General features: G+C 37.5%; 1 protein-coding gene across 2 annotated transcripts in view; it reads left to right on the top strand.

Annotated features, from left to right (window-relative positions):
- The first annotated feature begins 223 nt into the window (after positions 1-223).
- Positions 224-23,553, top strand: part of LOC128694267 (bromodomain-containing protein 8) — a 142,086-nt gene continuing 118,756 nt past the window's right edge. Inside the window, exons 1-6 of one of the 2 annotated variants that reach the window (XM_070093577.1) lie at positions 224-675; positions 6,022-6,115; positions 10,047-10,240; positions 10,534-10,666; positions 18,586-18,695; positions 19,173-19,327. In XM_070093577.1, coding sequence (XP_069949678.1) covers positions 651-675; positions 6,022-6,115; positions 10,047-10,240; positions 10,534-10,666; positions 18,586-18,695; positions 19,173-19,327 — 711 coding nt within the window. In that variant the 5' untranslated portion in view covers positions 224-650. Of the gene's footprint in view, positions 676-6,021; positions 6,116-10,046; positions 10,241-10,533; positions 10,667-18,585; positions 18,696-19,172; positions 19,340-23,553 lie in introns of both variants that reach the window. The other variant, XM_070093576.1, reaches the window with a different exon arrangement.

Genomic DNA, 23,553 nt, shown 5'->3' with positions numbered 1-23,553 from the left:
GTTCCTAAAAATGTTTAAGGCCTAAAGTAAAACTTATTTTTGACCATTAAATATAAATTATATATGTAAACGTAAATAAAAACTTACCTACCTTAGAAGGGCCCTAATGTAAATAAGCCACTTTGTCTGACTTTTTTGGATTATCGCAGGTAATTTACACTGCATAATAATTGTACTTACGTGTAATTGTACCTAAATAGACATATTTAGAGAAGTACTGGTTTAGTATTGGTGTATTATGGCGCCGTGACACAAGCAGCACCGCCAGAACATTCATCAAGGAAACTCAAACAAGATGTAAATCACCTGCTATACGATTACTTTGATCACTGACCATTAAATAAGAGCAGCAGGGAAGAAACCATCAATGTCAGGGTAGAGAAAATGAGAGAGACGACACTGGAGGGTAAGCGACCACTGCTGCCCTTCATAACACAGTAAAGACAGCTACGCCCAGGGAACACATTAATTACTCGCAATCTACTTGACAGAATTTCTTAGAAGTTTCCCTATAATGACCTTAATGTACTAGGATTTGGTGTCGCAATTTTCAGCTGTGTGGCTCATCTGGGGACGAATATATCTGGCTGTATTGTGAAGAAGAGAATCTTGAACCTAAAACTAAATTTAAAGGATTCTCAACAAAGTAGATGATGGCAACGTCACTTCAAGAACGTAAGTTAGACATAAATTATGTATAGCAGTTCCTCTTTGATCCTTTTTTATACAAGGTACTGTACTTTCTGGTGTTAAGGAAATCTCCCCCTTCCAGAGATTCGGCTGGAAAACAGGACGTGTTTCCATAAGATACCTGTTGTCTCTGTTCACCTATCAGTAAAATAGGTATCTGGGTGTTAGTCGACAGGTGTGGGTCGCATCCTGGGACAAAACTGATTTAATTTTCCCAAAATGCTCAACATAACAAGTGGCTTTCTATATAGTAGTATGTCATTGATGTCAGCTAGGACTGTATACCTTGTACATGTACTTGTAGAAATAAAGATGATACTATTATTATTATTATATTGTTATTCGTTGATGGTGAAGGACGGGCTCTTAATCCAAGGTGGCCCATGGCCTGGTAGGTAATGCTCTCGCTTCACACGGAGTGTCCATGATTCCATCCTCGGCAAGGGTGGAAACAGGTATACTCCAGGTATTGGGCATGTTTACTTACACTTCTTGTCCCATTCACCTAGCAAGTAAGTAGGTACCTGGGTGTTAGTCGACTGGTGTGGGTTGCATCCTGGGGGACAAGCTTGAGGACCCCAGTGGAAATAACAGTCCCTTGATGACACGCTACCTTTCTTGGGTTATCCTGGGTGGCTAACCCTCCAGAGTTAAAAATCCGAACAAAATCTTAAGGAGTCTAACCTGTTCTCCCCTTCCTTGGATCAAACCTGATTACCTCGCATCCCACCTCACACTGAAGGACTGGGTATTAGTCCCCAGCACAGGTGGAAACGTTAGGCTTGTTCCCTATCACCTGCTGCCTCTGCTCACCAAGCAGTAAGTAGGTGTGGTGTGGGTTGCATTGTGGGGGAGAAAATTAAAGGACTCCAGTGGCAGTAAGACAGACCTTGATGCACAGACTTCTTTCGGAGATTCTGGATCACTGTCTCTCTGAGGTGAGATTCTGAACAAAACTCTTCATCCCTTACATGTGTGTATAGTTACTTGACTACTACTCGGCAGAACACAGTTTACCTGGAGAGGGTTTCGGGGGTCAACGCCCCCACGGCCCGGTCTGAGACCAGGTCTCATGGTGGATCATGGTGTGATCAACCAGGCTGTTACTGCTGGCCGCACGCAAGCTGACATACAAACCACAGCCCGGTTGGTCAGGTACTGACTTTAGGTGCCTGTCCAGTGCCTTCTTGAAGACAGCCAGGGGTCTATTGGTAATCCCCCTTATGTATGCTGGGAGGCAGTTGAACAGTCTTGGGCTCCAGACACTTATAATGTTGTCTCTCAGTGTACTCGTGGCGCCCCTGCTTTTCATCAGGGGAATGTTGCATCTTCTGCTGAGTCTTTTGCTTTCATAGGGAGTGATTTTCGTGTGTAGGTTTGGTGCTAATCTCTCCAGGATCTTCCAAGTATATATTATCATGTATCTCTCGCCTGTGTTCATGGGAATGCAGATGAAGGACCTTCAACCATTCCCAGTAGTTTGGGTGCCTTATCGTGCTTATGTGTGCCGTGAAAGTTCTTTGTACACTCTCCAGGTCTGCAGTGTTGCCAGCCTTGAAGGGGGCAATTAGTGTACAGCAGTATTCTAGCCTAGAGAGCACAAGTGATTTGAAGAGAATCATCATGGGCTTGGCGTCCCTAGTTTTGAAGGGTCTCATTATCCATTTTATCATTTTCCTAGCAGATGAGGTAGATACATTGTTGTAGTCTTCTAAGGCGAGATCCTCTGACATTATCACTCCCAGGTCCTTCACATTACTTTTCCGCTCTATTGTATGGTTAGAATTTGTTGTATACCCTGACACATTTTTAATTTCTTAAAGTTTCCCATATCTGAGTAGTTGAAATTTCTCCTCGTTGAACTTCATATTGTTTTGAGTGGCCCATTCGAAGATTTGGTTGATGTCCGCTTGGAGTCTCGCGGTGTCTTTGATGGAGGTCACTGCCATCGTAATCCCGGTGTCATCGGTCTGTCAGAAATGAAGAAGAGGAATAGAATGGGAGTGAGTACTGTGCCTTGTGGAACAGCTTTTTACCGTGGCCGCCTGGGACTTTACTCTGTTTACTGTTACTCTGTGTTCTATTTGTCGGGAAGTTTTAGATGTATCTACCAACTTTTCCTATTATTCCTTTATCACGCATTTTGTGTGCTATTACACTGTGGTCACACATGTCGAAAGCTTTGGCAAAGGTTGTGTATACTACATCTGTATTTTGTTTATCCTCTACAGCATTCAGGACCTTGTCATAGTGGTCCAGTAGCTGGGACAGGCAGGAGCGACCTGCTTTAAACCCGTGTTGCCCTGGGTTGTGTAATTGATGGGTATCTAGGTGATTGGCATTACCTTTTATAATGTATACATCCTAGCAGACCATGACAGTAAGAAAGTATTTCATGTGCAGATTGTTGTTTTAGGCATTATTCACAAAAATAGCATCCTAATTTTGGTTGTGCAAGCAAGTCTGGGCTGCTCAGTGCTTAATATTGAGTTATCATACCCCCAGCCGAATGTGAGTAAAAATGCATATCTAATGATGGAGAAGTAAGGTTAAGTTGTGTTAGGATATTTTAGGCTTGGTTATGTTTTTTACCCTTTGCATAACAAATTATCTCGACTGTAAAACCAACTTAATATTTTACATTTCAAACTATAATTAATAGCTGAAATGAGCTGAGTATTAGTCTTCTAATTTTACCAAAATTGCTTATAACTTACATGTAAGAAATTTATTTTTAAGTTTTAAAATAAAAAAATATATACCTACTGTAATTATTGTAGATATACAAAGAATGACATTTTTGATAATCTAGAGGATATATAGGTAGCTCATGGCTCATTGATGACACTTAGCCAGTGTGCTAAAATAATGTATAATAGACAGACAATGCAGTACAATATTGGGTTGTACTGCAGTTGTTTCCTGAATAAAGCAGAAAACACTACAGTAGGATCCTCATCCACAGGGGATACGTTCCAAGGATCTGCTGTGGATACCGAAACCGCAGATAATAGCAGTCCCTATATATAAGTCCTATACATACCTATTATAAAGTTTAATTGATAAATTATGCATAAGAACTAGAGAATTATCACTTTTTCACTGATGGGAAGCACTTCATCGCTTCTCTTAAGCTTTGAAGAACTGCTTCTCTACTTTTGTGCTTTGGGGCCATTATTATGCAAAATTAAGAAGTATTTTTGAGCCAAAGTCAACTGTGGATAACTGAAACTGTGGATACCAAATCAATGGATACGGGGATTCTACTGTATATTAAAAATATATACACATTTTTTTCTCCAACATACCAGCCATATCCCTCCGAGGCAGGGTGACCCAAAAAAGAAACATTCACCATCATTCACATGTAATCACTGTCTTAGCAGAGTTGCTCAGATACCACAGTTTAACCCTTTGACTGTCGCAGGCTCCTTTCTGAAACTGTCATTCTATGTCGATAAATTTAAAAAAAAAAATTATTTTTTCTTATGAAATGGTAGAGAATTTTTTTCCCGATGGTAATGACACCAAAAGTATGAAATTTGGTCGAAAACTCGCGGAATTATGCTCCCACGAAGTTAGCGGTCTCGGTGACATATACGCATCGGCAATTTCGTCAACTTTCAGCCCTGTTTTTGGCCAATTCCGTTGTTCCAGTTGACCAAACTCATAGCTATGTCTTTAGAACTCCATTTTTTCTATCAGTCGAGTACAAGAAACCGCCCATTTACCGATTTGAACTGCCCAGTAAAGTGGTCAGAAATTGGCAATTTGGCCAATTTCACGCAAATTAAAAAAGATGCCAATTTCAAAATAGGGTCCAGAATAAACAATGTAGATATTCTTGGCACTAAAATAACATATCCTCTGTTCATTAGTCACATCTCTAGGCCCCTCTTATATTACTATTGCTTTCTATTTTAATTTTTTATTCATACAAAAAATACAAAATTTGCTGTTATGCAGACTACTGCATTATTGTAAAAATGGTATAAATAATATCAATGCACTAGTGAAAGAATATTAGACTCCCCAGTTGAAATGTATTGGACATGTGGTGTGATTTGCTTACTCCTGAACATTGGTAAAAATCGAACATTTCCTCAATTTCAAGGTCATTTTCATAGTGAAAGTAATCAAAATCATCTCTATTTCTGTAATATGTTTTCCATTTTATCAGGCGAGACCATGAAAACGAGAATACAACGATAAATACTACGTGAAAATACACCTCAAAGTCGGCGTTTTAATCCAAAAAAACGGTCAGTTTTTTTTCTCATTATGCACTGCGTGCTGCAGGATTTTTTTTATGTGGTGCACACTGACCACACAGACCCATTCTCTCACATGTGGGCCTTCCAGCTTTCTCCCGCTTGATTTGAAGCCGCTAGAATTTACGCGTATAAATACGTCAGAAACAGTGGCACATAAGACATATATATATGACCGAAACAGTCAAAGGGTTGAATGTCACAAAAAACAGCCAATATCCCAAACCCCTCCTTTAAAGTGCAGGCATCGTACTTCCCATTTCCAGGACTCAAGTCTGGTTAACTGGTTTCCCTGAAGCCCTTCACAAAATATTACCCAGCTCACACTCCAACAGATCATCGGGTCCTGAAAACCATTTATTTCCATTCACTCCTATCTAACATGCTCACACATGCCTGCTGCATGTCCAAGCCCCTTACACACACAACCTCATTTACCCCCTCCCTCCATCCTTTCTTAGGACGACCCTTACCCCTCCTCCCCTCCACTACAGATTTATACACTCTCCAAGTCATCCTATTTTGCTCCATCCTCTCTGAATGACCAAATCACCTCAACAACCCCTCTTCATCCCTCTGAATAATACTTTTAGTAACTCCACACCACCTAATTTCCACACCACAAATTCTCTGCATAATATTTACGCCACACATTGCCTTTAGACACGACATCTCCACTGCCTTCAGCCTCCTCACTGCAGCATTTACAACCCATGCTTCACGCCTGCCTATATGAGAGTGTTGGTACCACCATACTATTGTACATTCCCTTTTTTGCCTCCATGGATAACTTTTTTTTTGTCTCTGCAGATACCTCAATGCACCACTCTCCTTTTTTCCTTCATCAGTTCTATGGTTAGCCTCGTCCTTCCTAAACCCATCCGCTGACAACTCTACTCCCAAATATCTGAACACATTCACTCCTTCCATACTCCCTCCCTCCAGTGTGATATCCAATTTTTCTTTACCTAACTTGTTTGATACCCTCTCATCACTTTACTCTTATCTGTGTTCACTTATATTGTATTATGTTTTAAATGTCTTTTATAATAATTTTCAGGTCTGAAGCTGAAGCAGTATCAAGTAGATACTTGGACAACCCGTGAACAGTTATGTCTTGCTTCAGCAGTAATGCGTAGTGGTGACCAAAATTGGTAAGTATTGGAAAAAACAGGCTCTTTAGAAATGTGGAGACAGTAGGCCATTAAATGATGTACCAGTTTTGATGACAACATTATGAGGTGCATCTTGGGGATACACCGCATATTACTTGCTTACAGATTTCCTACTGTTTATCTGCCATGGTGAAAACAACTCATCATTCACCATTTAGTTCTCGAAGATTATATTATTATTATTAACACATCGGCCTTCTGCCACCCTGCCTTGGTGGGAGAAGGCCAATATGTTAATAATCATAATAATAATAATAATAATAATAATAATAATATAATCTTTAAGAACTATATGGTGAATGATGAGCTATTTTTACCATGGCAGATAAATGATAGGAAATGTGTAAGGAAGTAATATGAATGATGTAATTGGGTTATATAGCCAGGCAGCGTATGATCATGTTTTCAAAACATAGCTGGTATACTCAACAGGTTTATTCCACTATAATTCTTTTATCCCTTTTTCCTTTATACAGGAACTGTGCATGCTGTCTGTCAATCCCAAGGTACATTTTTTCCTTTCATACAATTACTGAACAAATGCACCAACCACTCAAAAACTATATTTGCATCTGTGTATAAAACATTCAGGTGTTTTGTTAGTTTTATAAACTTGGGTGATTAATTTTTCTCTTTTTAATATCCTGTGTAATCTAATTTTATTGTGATTATTTAAAAAATGTAAATGTTCAGCTAGCCAAATTAAAGCTGCCTAGATATCAGATTTCATGATCTCCAGCAAAAAATATTTAGCTCAGGTCGGCCATCGCTAATCCAGCATCATTGGGATGTGTAGTGTACCGGATTAGTGAGTTTGCCGGATTACAGAGTGGCTAGGTTAGAATACACTTAATTAACCCATCAGTAGTGACTTTCTGCTACATCTTCCTCATTTTCATCACTACTTTCTCCTCCACTGGCTTGCTACTGTGGATTTACAACCATCTGCACAATTTATGAGTCAGTATAATGATGAAATTTGACTCGGTATAATGATGAAATTTGAAATTATGCTAGCCGAAATAAGTGCCAGATTACTCATGGAACCAGATAACCGATTGCCGGATTAGTGATGGTCGACCTGTATTGCAAAATCCTCCAGAATATTTGTTGCATTTATTCAGAATGTCTCACTTTTTATTTTATTGTTAAGCTACCTTATTGGTGTTATGTGCTAGAGTATTTACACTGAATTAGAATTATATAGAGAGGGTGAATTAGAGTTAAAAAGATCTCATTATGAATTCATAACTAATGGTTAATATTTTCATGGCAGCATAGTAATCCTGTAGTTCCTGGCAGGAAATAAAAATGCTTAGCTTACCAAGCCTTGTTATATTAATTTTTTTTTTTTTTTCTCTCGACAAGTCAGCGGTCTCCCACCGAGGCAGGGTGACCCAAAAAAGAAAGAAAATCCCCAAAAAGAAAATACTTTCATCATCATTCAACACTTTCACCACACTCACACATTATCACTGTTTTTGCAGAGGTGCTCAGAATACAACAGTTTAGAAGCATATACGTATAAAGATACACAACATATCCCTCCAAACTGCCAATATCCCAAACCCCTCCTTTAAAGTGCAGGCATTGTACTTCCCATTTCCAGGACTCAAGTCCGACTATATGAAAATAATCGGTTTCCCTGAATCCCTTCACTAAATATTACCCTGCTCACACTCCAACAGATCGTCAGGTCCCAAGTATCATTCGTCTCCATTCACTCCTATCTAACACGCTCATGCATGCTTGCTGGAAGTCCAAGCCCCTCGCCCACAAAACCTTTACCCCCTCTTTCCAACCCTTTCGAGGATGACCCCTACCCCTCCTTCCTTCCCCTATAGATTTATATGCTTTCCATGTCATTCTACTTTGATCCATTCTCTCTAAATGACCAAACCACCTCAACAACCCCTCTTCTGCCCTCTTACTAATGCTTTTATTTACTCCACACCTTCTCCTAATTTCCACACTCCGAATTTTCTGCATAATATTTACACCACACATTGCCCTTAGACAGGACATCTCCACTGCCTCCAACCGTCTCCTCGCTGCTGCATTTACCACCCAAGCTTCACATCCATATAAGAGTGTTGGTACTACTATACTTTCATACATTCCCTTTTTTGCCTCCATAGATAACGTTTTTTGACTCCACATATACCTCAACGCACCACTCGCCTTTTTTCCCTCATCAATTCTATGATTAACCTCATCCTTCATAAATCCATCTGATGACACGTCAACTACCAAGTATCTGAAAACATTCACTTCTTCCATACTCCTCCCCAATTTGATATCCAATTTTTCTTCATCTAAATCATTTGATACCCTCATCACCTTACTCTTTTCTATGTTCACTTTCAACTTTCTACCTTTACACACATTCTCAAACTCATCCACTAACCTTTGCAAGTTTTCTTTAGAATCTCCCATAAGCACAGTATCATCAGCAAAAAGTAACTGTGTCAATTCCCATTTTGAATTTGATTCCCCATAATTTAACCCCACCCCTCTCCCGAACACCCTAGCATTCACTTCTTTTACAACCCCATCTATAAATATATTAAACAACCATGGTGACATTACACATCCCTGTCAAAGACCTACTTTTACCGGGAAGTATTTTCCCTCTCTTCTACACACCCTAACCTGAGCCTCACTATCCTCATAAAAGCTCTTTACAGCATTTAGTAACTTACCACCTATTCCATATACTTGCAACATCTGCCACATTGCTCCCCTATCCACTCTATCATGTGCCTTTTCTAAATCCATAAATGCAATAAAAACTTCCCTACCTTTATCTAAATACTGTTCACATATATGCTTCAATGTAAACACTTGATCTACACATCCCCTACCCACTCTGAATCCTCCCTGCTCATCCGCAATCCTACATTCTGTCTTACCTCTAATTCTTTCAATTATAACCCTACCGTATAATTTTCCTGGTATACTCAGTAAACTTATTCCTTTATAATTTTTACAATCTCTTTTGTCCCCTTTCCCTTTATATAAAGGGACTATACATGCTCTCTGCCAATCCCTAGGTACCTTCCCCTCTTTCATACATTTATTAAACAAAAGTACCAACCACTCCAACACTATATCCCCCCCTGCTTTTAACATTTCTGTCATGATCCCATCAGTTCCAGCTGCTTTACCCCCTTTCATTCTACGTAATGCCTCACGTACCTCCACCACACTTACATTCTGCTCTTCTTCACTCCTAAAAGATGGTATACCTCCCTGGCCAGTGCATGAAATTACCGCCTCCCTTTCTTCCTCAACATTTAAAAGTTCCTCAAAATATTCTCGCCATCTACCTAATACCTCCCTTTCCCCATCTACTAATTCCCCTACTCTGTTTTTAACTGACAAATCCATACTTTCCCTAGGCTTTCTTAACTTGTTTAACTCCAAAAATTTTTCTTATTTTCATTAAAATTTCTTGACAGTGCCTCTCCCACTCTATCATCTGCTCTCCTTTTGCACTCTCTCACCACTCTCTTCACCTTTCTTTTACTCTCCATATACTCTGCTCTTCTTATAACACTTCTGCTTTGTAAAAACCTCTCATAAGCTACCTTTTTCTCTTTTATCACACCCTTTACTTCATCATTCCACCAGTCACTCCTCTTTCCTCCTGCCCCCACCCTCCTTTAACCACAAACTTCTGCCCCACATTCTAATACTGCATTTTTAAAACTATTCCAACCCTCTTCAACCCCCCCACTACTCAAACGTAGCTTTATGTTTATATGTGTAGCTCTCCGAACGTAGATCTACTTTCTTTTTTTGCATAAAGAATGTAAAATCAAACATAGATCTACATTCGGAGCGCTATGCATATGAATGTAGATCTACGTTTGGACAGTTTAAGGGTTAAATGCTTTTTCTTTCTTAGGGTTGCAGTGCGACGAAATATTAAGATGTTAACAAATGAAACAAGCCGACCGCCTGATTGGTACTCTACAAAGAATTGTGCGCTACAATATGCTAAACTGCTGGAACGTGTCGATACTCCTAAGAGGAAAAGAGAACGTGGAGACGGGGTGAATGAAACTCCTGGAGAGATTGTTACCAAGATGCTTAGCAAACGTTAGTTGCATTCTTTCTGCTGTTTACAGATTTTAGAGAGATTGTATAGTAATAACACAGGTATATTGTTGAGTCAGCTGGTGTGAGTTCCTAAATGAAAAACCAAACTTCCCAGTGCACACCACTACAGCAGTATATTTTATATTTTAAAATCATTTTTCTTGAAAAGATTCATTTAGTCTTTATTCTTTCCTAACCCGAGTCTCTGCTCATAAAAGCTGTACAACATTTAACAACTAAATACTAGTTGTACCATAGACATTATTTTGAATGTATCTGAATTTGATTTTCAGAACGTATTGAAGAGCTTCGTGCATTGGAAACAGAAGAACGTGCTACATACAACCATCTTAGGCGGGAAATACAGCAACTTGACGCAGGGCTTTTAGACCAGCAACTTGACACATTATGGGAGCAGCTAGTGAAGTAGGTGTAAATTTTAATATTTGGCAGATAAAGATTTAAGTTTTCATAACTTGGTATTGTTTACTTATATAATAACTGCAGTATGTAAAAGTTTGTCACAAGTGCTTCTAAATTCAGTATGTGTATGTAAAGAAATATTCATAGTGTATACACATATACTGATGTTAATTAACCCTTTGACTGTTTTGGTTGTATATATACGTCTTGCGCGCCACTGTTTCGGACATAGTATTTATATGCGTAAATTCTAGCGGCTTCAGATCAAGCAGGAGAAAGCTGGTAGGCCCACATGTGAGAGGATGGGTCTGTGTGGTCAGTGTGCACCACATAAAAAAAATCCTGCAGCATGCAGTGCATAATGAGAAGAAAAAAACTGACCATTTTTTTGGATTAAACTGCCGACTTTGAAGTGTATTTTCGTATAGTATTTATCATTGTATACTCGTTTTCATGGTCACATGTGATAAAATGGAAAACATATTACAGAAATAGAGATGATTTTGATTAGTTTCATGATGAAAACGACCTTGAAATTGAGCTCAAAGTAGCGGAAATGTTTGATTTTTACCAATGTTCGGGAGTAAGCAAATCACACCACACATCTAATACACGTCAACTGGGGAGTCTAATATTCTTTCACTAGTGAACTGATATTATTTATACCATTTTTACAATAATGCAGTAGTCTGAATAACAGTAAATTTTGTATTTTTTGTACGAATAAAAAATCAAAATAGAAAGCAATAGTAATATAAGAGGGGCCTAGAGACGTGATTAATGAACAGAGGATATGTTATTTTAGTGCCAAGAATGTCTATATTGTTTAATCTGGACCATATTTTGAAATTGGCATCTTTTTTAATTTGCGTGAAGTTGGCCAAATTGCCAATTTCTGACTACTATTGGGTAGTTCAAATCGGTAAATGGGCGGTTTCTTGTTCTCAACTGATAGGAAAATTGGAGTTCTAAAGAAATAGCTATGAGTTTGGTCAACTGGAACAACGGAATTGGCCAAAAACAGGGCTCAAAGTCAGCGAAATTGCCGTTGCGTATATGTCGCCAAGACCGCTAACTTCATGGGATCGTAATTCCGTGAGTTTTCGACCAAATTTCGTACTTTTGTTGTCATTACCATCTGGATAAGATTCTCTATCATTTCATAGGAAAAAAATAATTTTTTTTTTTCCAAAAATTTATTGACATAGAATGACAGTTTCAGAAAGGGGCTTGCGACAGTCAAAGGGTTAAGGATGCCTTATAGTCTGTTTGCCAAACCAAATTTTTTTTATGAATCAGGAAATTTTGGGATACATAATTTTTTACAGCAGAACTTCAGTTTTTATGAGTATTGATTGATAATAGTCAGCTGGTAGACAGCAATGACCCAAGGAGGTAATACTGTCCTGCCAAATGAGTGAAAAACGGGAGCCTGTAATTGTTTTACACATTGGTAGGATTGCTGTTTTTTTTTTTTTTTTTTTTTTTTTTAATTTCCCTCCTATTTTCCTTCTAGTTCTTGCTTATTTTCTCTCATTTCCTCATGGAAATGAGAGGAAATAAGCCATGATAAGCCATGTGTATCATAAGAGGTGACTAAAATGCTGAGAGCATGGGGTTAGCAACCCCTTCTGTATATAGTATTTCTAAATGTAAAATGAGAGACTTTCGTTTCTTCCTTTGGGGACACCCTGCCTCGGTGGGATATGGCCGGTTTGTTGGTTGAAAGAAGAAGAATGAAAATACAATGGGAGCCACTTTGTCACCCTGAGGAATTTGAAAAATCTAAGGCGGCTACCCAGGTACCAAACCTGCACACGAAAATCACTCCCTATGAAAGCAAAAGACTCGGCAGGAGATGCAACATTTCCCCAGTGAAGAGCAGGGGCACAATGAGTAAATTGAGAGCCAACACAATAAGTGTCCGGGGTCCAAGACTGTTCAACTGCCTCCCAGCCTACATAAGGGGGATTACCAATAGACCCCTGGCTGTCTTTAAGAAGGCACTGGACAGGCACGTAAAGTCAGTATCTGACCAACCGGATTGTGGTTCATATGCCAGCCTGCATGCGGCCAGTAGTAACAGCCTGGTTGATCAAACCCTGATCCAACGCGAGGCCTGGTTTCAGACCGAGCTGTGGGGTTGTTGACCCCCGAAACCTTCTCCGGGTAAACTCCAGGTGGTCACTGATCACTTACAAATTCATAATGTGTATATATGCTTGAATGTTGAGTATTTTAACCCTTTCAGGGTCCGTCCCGTAGATCTACGGCTTTACGTTCAGGGTCCAAACCGTAGATCTACGCCATGAGCTCAGCTCACTCTGATAAACTGTGAGTGGTACATTTGGGCCTAGATATGAGAGAATACATCTATGTGGTATGTGTGCACCACATAAAACAGATCCTGCAGCACACTGTGTATAATGAGAGAAAAAAAAATGAAATCATGATTTTTCGATTAAAACAGCAACTTTGCAGTGTTTTTTCGTATGTTTTTTATAGTTGTATTTGCGATTTCTTGGTCTCATTTGATAGAATGGAAGACATATTACAGAAATAGAGATGATTTTGATTGGTTTTAGCATTGGAAATGGCTTGAAACTGAGCTCAAAGTAGCGGAAATGTTAAATTTTTGCCGATATTCAAGAGTAAACAAACGACCTCACAAGTCTAATACACGTCAGCTGGTGGGTCTAATATACATTCACAAATATGGTGATGATATTTATACAATTATTACAGTATTGCATAACAGTAAATCTTCTATTTTTTGGTGTGAATAAAAATTCATTGTGAATAAAAAATCAAAATGGAATTTATTTGTAAAGCCTCAAAACATAACTAATGAACAGAGGAAATGTTAGTTTAGTGCCAGGAATGCCTACATTGTTCATTCTGGACCCTATTTTGAAATTGGAATATTTTGAACTTTGTGTTAAATTGGCCAAATTAACAATTTCCGATCACTTTATTTTGTAGTTGAAACAGTCGACTTGGCAATTTCTTGTGCTCAATCGATAGAATAGAAGTAATACTAGTGAAATAGCTAAGAATTTGGTTGATTGGAATAATGTAATTGGCCTAAAATGGGAGTCAAAGTCGGCAAAATCGCCGATTCGTAAATATCGCTGACACATCAAAATTCGCGAGAGCATAATTTCGTCAATTTTCCACCAAATTTCGTACTTTTTGTTTTATTACCTTCACAAAAAGATTCTCTACGATTTCATAAGAAAAAATAACAACTTTTTTTTTTTTAAATTCTTGGACACTGGTGCGTGACTCCAGATTTGGGCCTTGGACCCTGAAAGGGTTAATTAACCCTTTGAGGGTTGACAGGCCCTCTCCGAGACTCGTTCTCAGGGTCGGCCAAATTTAAAAAAAAAATAAATAATTTTCTCTTATGAAAAGATAGAGAATCTTTTCCCGATCATAATGACACCAAAAGTTTGAAATTTGATGGAAAACTTGCGGAATTATGCTCTCGCGAAGTTAGCGGTCTCGGCGATGTTTACGCATCGGCGATCTTGCCCACTTTGAGCCCCATTTTCGGCCAATTCCACTGTACTAGTTGACAAAAAACATGAATATTTCGCTAGAACTCCATTTTTTCTATCGAATGAGTGCAAGAAACCACCCATTTATCAATTTCAACTATCCAGTACAGTGGTCAGAATTTAGCAATTTTGCCAATTTCACACAAATTTCAAAAAATGCCAATTTCCGAATAGGGTCCAGAATAAACAAGAAAGACATTCCTGGCACTAAAATGACATTTTCTCTGTTCATTAGTCACGTCTCAAGGCCTCTCTTACATTCTTTTGCTTTCCACTTTGAATTTTTATTCTCACAAAAAATAAAAGATTTACTGTTATGCAGACTACTGCATTAGTGTAAAAAATGGTATAAATAATATTGGCGTACTTGCGAAAGAATATTAGACTCACCAGTTGACGTGTATTGGACGCTTGGCATGATTTGTTTACTTTTGAACTTTGGTAAAAATTGAACATTTCTGCTACTTTGAGCTCAATTTCAAGATACTTTTCATTGTAAAAGCAGTCAAAATCATCTCTATTTCTGTAATATGTCTTCCATTCTATAAAATGAGACCAAGAAAACTAGAATACAACAATAAATACCATACGAAAATACAGTGCAAAGTCGCTGTTTTATTAAAAAAAAACGATCAGTTTTTTTTTTCTCATGCACTGCGTGCTGCAGGATTTTTTTTATACTGTGCACACTGACCACATAGACCCATTCTTTCATATGTAGGCCTACCAGCTTTCTCCTACTAGATTTGAGGGCACTAGAATTTAGGCGTACTAGTACGTCAAAAACCCTGGGTCGTAAGCCGTACTAGTACGGCCGAAACCCTCAAAGGGTTAAACAAGTTTCACATTTTACGTTTTTCAAGTTGGTGATAAATTTTTATGTTTCCACTAAAATAGTGTGGGTCAATGTATGAGAATGCAAAATGGTTACCTGTTATGTTTCACTTATTAGAGAGGCAGAACATGTTTGGCTTCAAATCTGGACACCCTTTTTTTTTTTTTTCTATTGTTTATTATAATATACAGTACACTACTGTATAAACATTTTAAATATACTAAAAATGTTATAAATGGTGCAAAGGTGACATTACAACAATATCAAAGATGGTTGACCCAAACCCACTACCATTATAGTATGCTCCTTGCTCAGCGACAGATTCATTTACGGACATGGTCTTAGGAATGGAACTCTGTCGTTAAGCGAGGAGAGGCTGTACTAACAATCCTGTATGTTTGCTCCTTTCAGAAATGAAGCACAGGTAAATATTAGTGCTTCAATTTTTATTTTGTTATTCATGCCTCTAGACAGGAAAACAGTGAACAGGGAGAGGAATTTGGATCACATAATAGATTAATAACAAATTAATATTTAACAGTGCAAGAGTCCTTCTATGCCTATGTATACATGCTTTCACTAGTTTTGTGGCAACTAGCCTGAACATAAAGCTATCTTCACTTGTATTAGGTAGCTCCCACTGATTGTAGGCTGACCCAAGATTAGGTTGGGCAAAGCTAAGCTTCATCACATTACATGACATCAGTTTATCAGAGGCTACACATGCTCCTGTATATACACAAACAGGACAGGGCTTAAACATTCATATCTTTTGCCAAAACTTGGAACTGTACAACAGACTGCTGAGGCACTCGGTGAAAATGTGGAGTGGGTTCATTTTAAATGGGGAGTGCTCTTCTGGAGGTTCATTATCCAGTGTAGCCCTAGATTCAATGAAATTTGGTTAGGAGAAGGCTGAGCTTGCCAAGATTGTCATGTCCCTGTTGAGTTGCTTCACCAGAAGTCCTGAAATTAAACTACTACAGTAGGGCCCCGCTTATATGGCAGGTTAGGGTCCAGGCTACCATTGTAAAGTGGAAATCGATGTAAAGCGGAGCTCCATTTTTTCCATATATAAATGCACATAAATGCCAGATAACAAGTTTATGCTAACATATATTAAGTTAACAATAGAACTAGGCATTAAAAACAATAAAAAGTAAAATACATACTCGGTACATTTGTAGTCTTAATGTAGGGTGAGGTAAGTAGTATTTATTGTAGGAAATCAGGTGTGGTAGCTCCCACACATGGTAGCTCCCACCAGCTACCCACACCTAGGAAACTACTACCCTTAGATGCATTGTAAACAAGAGAAAACGTAAAGGAGAGAAACTCCAAGAATGTAAACAAACAAACAAAGGTGTAAGGGGAGTTGCTTGGTCAGAAGAAACTCGTATTAATACTTGTACTTTTTTGAACCAAAAGTACACATTTGCATGAGTTGGTGAAGCATTTACCACACAATACAAACACTTACATTGTGTAAAAGTTGTCTTCAAGTTAGTACAGTAGAATAAATAGCTACTAGTGAAGGCATATGTAAGGAATTATTTTCTACAATTACCCCCAGTAATACTATAATGTACACATTTTGTCTGGTGTTGGACTAGAGAAAACGTAATTCTTACCATTGCGCTGACAAGTCACCCGGCATCACCGATTTTGCCCACTTTGACCCCCTTTTTTTTTTTTTTTTTTTTTTGCCAATTGCATTATTCCAATCGACCAAATTCTTAGTTATTTTGCTAGTGTTACTTCTATTTTATTGATTAAGTGCAAGAAACTGCCCAATCAACTATTTCAACTACTCAGTAAAGTGATCAGAAATTGGTAATCTGGCCAATTTCACACAAAGTTCAAAATATTCCATTTTCAAAATAGGGGCCAGAATAAACAGTGCAGACATTCCTGGCACTAAAATAACATTTCCTCTGCTTATTAGTTATGTTCCCAGGCTTTACAGATGAATTCCATTTTGATTTTTTATTCACATAATTTTTATTCACACCAAAAATTAAAAGATTTACTGTTATGCAATATTGTAGTACAGTGGACCCTTGACTAACGATATTAATTGGTACCCGAGAACGATTATCGTTAGTAGAGTTTTTTAACGTTAGTCGAGGCAACATGTTAGTGTTAACATGTATCATTAGTCGAATTTAACGTTAGTCGATGCCATTGTTGGTCGAGGGTCCACTGTAATTGTATAAATAATATCAGTGCATTCACGAACATGTATTAAACCCACCAGTTGATGTGTATTGGACACGTGACGTCATTTGTTTACTCTTGAACATCTGCAAAAATCGAATATTTCCACTACTTTCAGCTCAATTTTGAGCTATTTTTAGTACTAAAACCAGTCAAAATCATCTTTATTTCTGTAACATATCTTCCATTTTATTAAATGAGACCAAGAAACCACGAATACAACCATAAAAACCGTACGATAATACACCGCAAAGTCGTTTTAATCCAAAAACACGGTTTCGTTTTTTCTTTCTCATTATGCACTGCTTGCTGCAGGATTTGTTTTATATGGTGCACACTTACCACATAGATCCATTCTCTCATGTCTAGGCCCAAATATACCGTTCATAGCTTATCTGATGCCTCGAACTTACAATGGGCTCTCTGACCAGTATTCATACCTAAATAATGTATATTAGGGCTGATTTCCTCTATTCTGTTTATTTCAGTATATAGTACACTACTGTATGAACATTTAAAAATATACCAGAAATGCTATAAATGGTGCAAAGGTGACTTATTGACAAATACGTTTAATGATGTGGCCTTAGGAATGGAACTCTGTCGTTAAGTGAGGAGAGACTGTACTTGTAACTTGCAGTTTGACCCTCATTTTGTTCTAATAACATTACTATGATAATGGAAGGGAAAGTATTACCTGCAATTTGTGATATTCTTTGTACCATTATAGGCATAAGTTATTTGGGGTCTTTGTACCATTATAAGTTATTGGGGGAAGGATAATAGTGTACTGGTAATAGACTGAGGGTCTCATATATTGCCTTGTTTACACATGTACATCTGTATGTACATGGTAAATTGTTTGGTTAATGTTCTCTGAATTTGACGTAAAATAAATATTTCTTTATGAAACTTTAAATTTTGTGTTAGTAATGATTATTACTTAATATTCTTGTAGATCTGTGTGTCATTTAGTATTCGTGGATGATCAGCAACCACCTTGGTAGCCATCCTCACTTTCTCAAATTATTAAGGGTGACTGTGGTACCTGCTGGCTTATCAATTTAGACACCTGAAGTTTAATTTCTGCTAAGAACTATTATGCACCAAAAATTCTGGATTAATCTGTCTTGCCACCAGGCTAGTTAGTTCAGTATAATATACAAAAACACATACCATATTGTCAAACTAAGAACAGACCTTTGCTTTAAATAAAATTTTAGTTTGAATGTTCTGTACCTTCTGGGAGCAAGTTAGGGTATTCCAGTGGAATAATAAGCATAAAACTTAATTAAAAATGTGAATATCAGAGAGCATGCTGAAGAGGAGGAAGAAGAACGTCAACACCAGCAATGGCTGAAAGAACGCGAAGAAAAAATAACTGCTATCCAACAGGCTTTGAAGCACCAGGGACCAAAAGGTATAACACCTTATAGCCTCTCTTGCTGCAGGTTTCATGTTTTGAACATAATGCATACAACATTTTCATTTAACATTTTCAGTGTAGATGATATGCCATTTGCATAAATGATATACCATTTGCATATTTCTTTTTTGAAATAATTTTTTTTAACTTTTACCTAGGTCATATGTTAATTTATTCTAAGTTTAAAAAGCTGTTTAAGAAATATTGAACTGGAAAAGTAAAGTAGTTGTCCCATGCTAGAATAATCATTTTAATGGTTCTGTACAACACTTAAAGACCATCACAAAATTTTTATATTGTCTTAAAATCTAATTTTTCATTTTTAATATGTCAGGCTACTTATAGATTTCAGTAATGTTCTGGCAGAAAAATCCTCAGCTTCAAGATATCGTTATGTGGCTATATCTTTAATTTAACCTATTAGTTGATGTGATTTATTTGTGATCTTTTTAATTATTTTTTGTTCACCAGCACCTGTACCACCACATAAGAGGAAACCAAAATCTCAGACAAGTGGTGGGGGCCAAGCTGCCAGCAGGCGGAACAGTGGACTCTCGGAAACCTCCTCAGAAGTTGACAGTGCTCTTGATAGTCCGGATTTGAGTGAAGCAGCATCTGAAAATTTAGTTAGTAACAAGGTTAATATATTCTTTGATGTTCATGTAATTAGTTTGAAGAGGATTTTGCATGGACCCCCAATTATTCCTAAAGGAATTGTCTAGGATATACAATTTGATGGTACTGCACTTGTTCTATAGTATTTTGTTTTCAGCATACACAATATATTTATCATTTAGTCTTTTTATTTGAAATGGGACATTTTGTAGAGGATTCAAAGGCTTTTTATTTTACTTGATATTTAATTGATATTAATTTTCCATAGTGTTTATAGATATGTATTACTGAGTTTCCTGGCCAATACATTACACTGTTTTATATTTAGCTGTTGAATAATAAAAGGTAAGACCATTCAAGATAATAATTCAATTAAAATACAGAATACAGAAAATAAGAGAAAGGCATACTGCACATAGAAATGTTAATGAATACTGCATTTCAGAGAGATCATCTAGTTTATGTAGACAAAAATTTTTTTAAAGTTAGGGTGGCCTGAAGAAAGTGAAAGCATTTCCACTGTCGCTCATTCAATCACTTATTTTACCAGAATCCTGCTAACTTCACAATTCAGATGACCCTACGAACTGCAATATCCCCGCCCCTCCTTCAGAGTACAGCCACTTAACTTCCCACTTACAGGACTAAAGTCCAAGTAACTGGTTTATACTGAATCCCTTCATTAATATTACTTTGCTGTGTCTAATATTAAATTATGCATCTTAACTCAAAACAGTAAGAATAAACTGTATTAATTTTACTGCAATCTATATTTTGCCAATTTGTAAGGTGGGGAGAGAGATTTAATTGTAGAAATATAAATGAATGTAACATTTAAAGTTTTGAGAACTATTGAGAATTTATCTACATGCAACTTAATTATGGTTTTAAGAATTCATTGTACTCTTACACCTTATTGTTTATAAGATTTTAAAAATTGATTTGCAAAATTTTTGAGGAAAAAAGCAAGATTGCTGTTTCAGGTAAGTGGCTTTTTATATAGTGAAACTTCAAACAAGGATGTTTTTATATTGATGTACTGTTTGCATTATTATTATTAATTTCTAGTATCATATGTTACTTTCAAAATTTCTTCAAATCTTAATTTAATTTTAAATTTATATTTTGTTAGTAACTTTATTTTTTTTCTTAGTTTGACATTCAAATACAATATTGGCAGCTTTGGGGAATTTGGCATCAGAAGTCTTCTACAAGTCAAGCGTGTTTTTCATAAGCATGGGTTATAATAAAGGCAGAAATTACTGTTATAAGCTGTGTAGGACTGGTACATATATATTTATTAGTAAAATCTTATGAATGAACATTATAAAATATGTTGTATGTAGTTGTTATAGACTATCATTAAACTCTTTAAGGAAAGAGTTAATGCAGCTATGTTACAAGGCTCAGCACAGCAAGGAAAGGGATGATCTGGACACTTCTCAATTACTCATACATATGGCTTTCTGTTTCTCATGTTCGTTAAGTGATCAGTTTCGGTCTGATATGAAAAGAAATATTTCAGCAATAAAGATACCCAAGTGTTGCACATGTGTCTTATTCATCAACTTGTCAGCACTGTATACAATCAGTAATATGATATTAGTCTAGTATTTAATGTTCTTGAATTAAAAACAGGGTGTCCCGTGCAGAATCTTCTCAAAGATTGCTTAAGTATGTGCTTTCTCTGGTTCCTTGATGCCAATGCGAGGGGTCTTGACCAAAGGAATTGGAACTGACCTCCCCTTCCTTGGATTGAACCTGATCGTCTCCCATTTCCTCAGGTGCTATATGACCCTTGTGGGTTCAGCAATACCCCATCACGAATATAATCTGGCACTCCATCCCATTCTCACCTCTGCAACAATTCTCTAATTTCAAAGACACTTTTAGCAGGGAAAATCTTTCTTATACTATGTTTCACCCACAGTGAGGCTTTATCAAACACACACAAATATTCAAAATCACCACCTTGTCAAGCATATAAGCATTCTGAGATTGGATTGGGTGGTAGAGAGGTCGGTGAAGTTGAGTCAGGTGATGCCAAGAGGACAGGTCCTGATCTGAGCATCAGTTCCTAGAGTTTTATGTCAAAGTGTTGATCTTGGACAGTGCATGTGATGAGTTTTGCTAATGTAAACGATCCTGTTTTCCCTGTTGTTTTACTGAAGAGGATAGCTGCCCCCCCCCCCCCACCTAGCGTGCTTTTTCTGATTTCAGTTGTGCTCTTCCCAGTTCTTGAGGTGGGAATACATGCTACAGTGGATCATTCAGGTGTTAATGTTATCCAATTTGCATGCATACCTGTGTTTCTAAAGGTGTGACTGTAAATCTCACGCTGTCTCAGAAATATAGAATTTGTTACATCCCCTGTGTAGTATGCTGTTAATTTCCACTCTGCATGTGGTTTTGTTTAAGTTTGAAATATTGGGAACTTCTTTCTAATTTATTTATTTATTTTTTTTTTTTTGTGGCGAGAACTGCTATATCCATGTTGGTTCTGCGTGATGGGATGACCCTGACTTCAGCAAGTCCCATGGGAAGACTCAACCACTAGTCAATGCTAGTCAGTAACTCTAGAAACTTTTGTGTATATGAAGAGCTTGTTGTTCACTGGAATGAACAAGATGGAGTTGAAATTTGTCACTGTAGATAATGAGTGCTTGAAGAAAGAAACTATGATTATGCCTCATTTGGTTTTAAGGTTGGGTGTGAGTAATGTGTTTATTCATTCTTGATACCTGGTTTTCTGTAGACTTTGTTCTTCAGATTGTTACCATCTTTAATGAGTAATACACTCGGGAAATGTAAAGAATTGTCCTTCTCTTCCTCCAAAATGAATTTTACAGATGGCTCAACCCTCCTGGTTGATTTTTTTTTAATTTGAAGAGTTTGAAGCATCATGGTAATATGACTACAAGATCTTCTTTCAACAAACTGGCCGTATCCCACTGGGGCAGGGTGACCCAAAAAGAAAAACAAAAGTTTCTCTTTTTAACTTTAGTAATGTATACAGGAGAAAGGGTTACTAGCCCCTTGCTCATGGCATTTCAGCCACCTCTTATGACACGCATGCCTTACAGAGAAAAAGCCCATAATTATTCTTAACTTATGTCTGCAGTGGTCATTTGCAATGGAGGTTAGGTTGAACCTAACATAGTTCAGTGAAATGAAGTTGTGTGTAGGAAGAGAGATCCAGGTCTAGTGACAGTTGCCTAGAAAGGATTTAACCTGGTCACTGGAGACCTGGGCCAAAAAAAAAAAAAAAAATGGAATAGGTTGCCTGAGTGTTGTTGGTGTGATTTGTTGATTCTGCCCAATATTTTTGAAAAATATTTGGCTATTATACTTCCTAACTTGTGGGATGCACTACCGAGCCCAAAAGTGATGGAATGTAGAGGATGTATGTTGGTTTTGTTCATTTTTTTTTTTTGGAAATCCATAGATGTGTGTGTGATGGAGTTTGTAAGTTGAAAGTAGCAAAGTTTTTCCCTTGTGTTGTTCTTGAAAGGCTCTTTCTGGACTCTGCAAGGAAAATTTTAGTGTGAGTAATGTCTGAGGTGTGATAGTTTTATAAGCGTACTGGTCATTCGGCAGCTCCAACATCTTCGTTTGTTAGGCATTTCTTTTGAAAATGAGGGCACCACTGCCTTTGTAATTGTGGCCGTAATCTGTAGGGCATCGACATAGCACTTGAGGAGGGTGAGTGTCGAGGTCTGCAAGGTTATGGTGAAGATGCCTCATATTTTGTTTTTCCTTTTTTTTTTTTTTTCAACGCATTGGTCGTCCCCCACCAAGGCCTCGTATACATCTCTTCAGAGTATGTATGCCTGTGCTTATAGGTGGTGGAATTCATGTGTTTACCTGGTGTCTGGATGTGAGTGGAGAAAACTTTAGCCCCAGGCTTATTTCTATGTACAGTATAGAACTTTCATTGCACACACAAGTACGATAAAGCATCTAAATTACTGGGAACGGTTGAAGTCCCTTGATTTGTATTCCCTGGAATGCAGGCAAGAAAGATACATGATAATATACACTTGGAAAATCCTAGAGGGGTTAGTACCAAACTTGCACATAAAAATCACTCCCTATGAAAGTAAATGTCTTGGAAAATGCAAAATTTCCCAAGGAGAAACGGGTGCCATGAGTACACTAAGAGACAACACAATAAGTGTCAGGGACCCAAGACTGTTCAACTGCCTCCCAACACATACATAAGGGAGACTACCAATAG

Source organism: Cherax quadricarinatus, chromosome 43 (assembly GCF_038502225.1).
Source record: "Cherax quadricarinatus isolate ZL_2023a chromosome 43, ASM3850222v1, whole genome shotgun sequence".
In the NCBI taxonomy this organism is placed as follows: Eukaryota; Metazoa; Arthropoda; class Malacostraca; order Decapoda; family Parastacidae; genus Cherax; species Cherax quadricarinatus.
The sequence above is the reverse complement of the archived record's forward strand: the minus strand, read 5'-3'. Positions and strand labels throughout refer to the sequence as shown.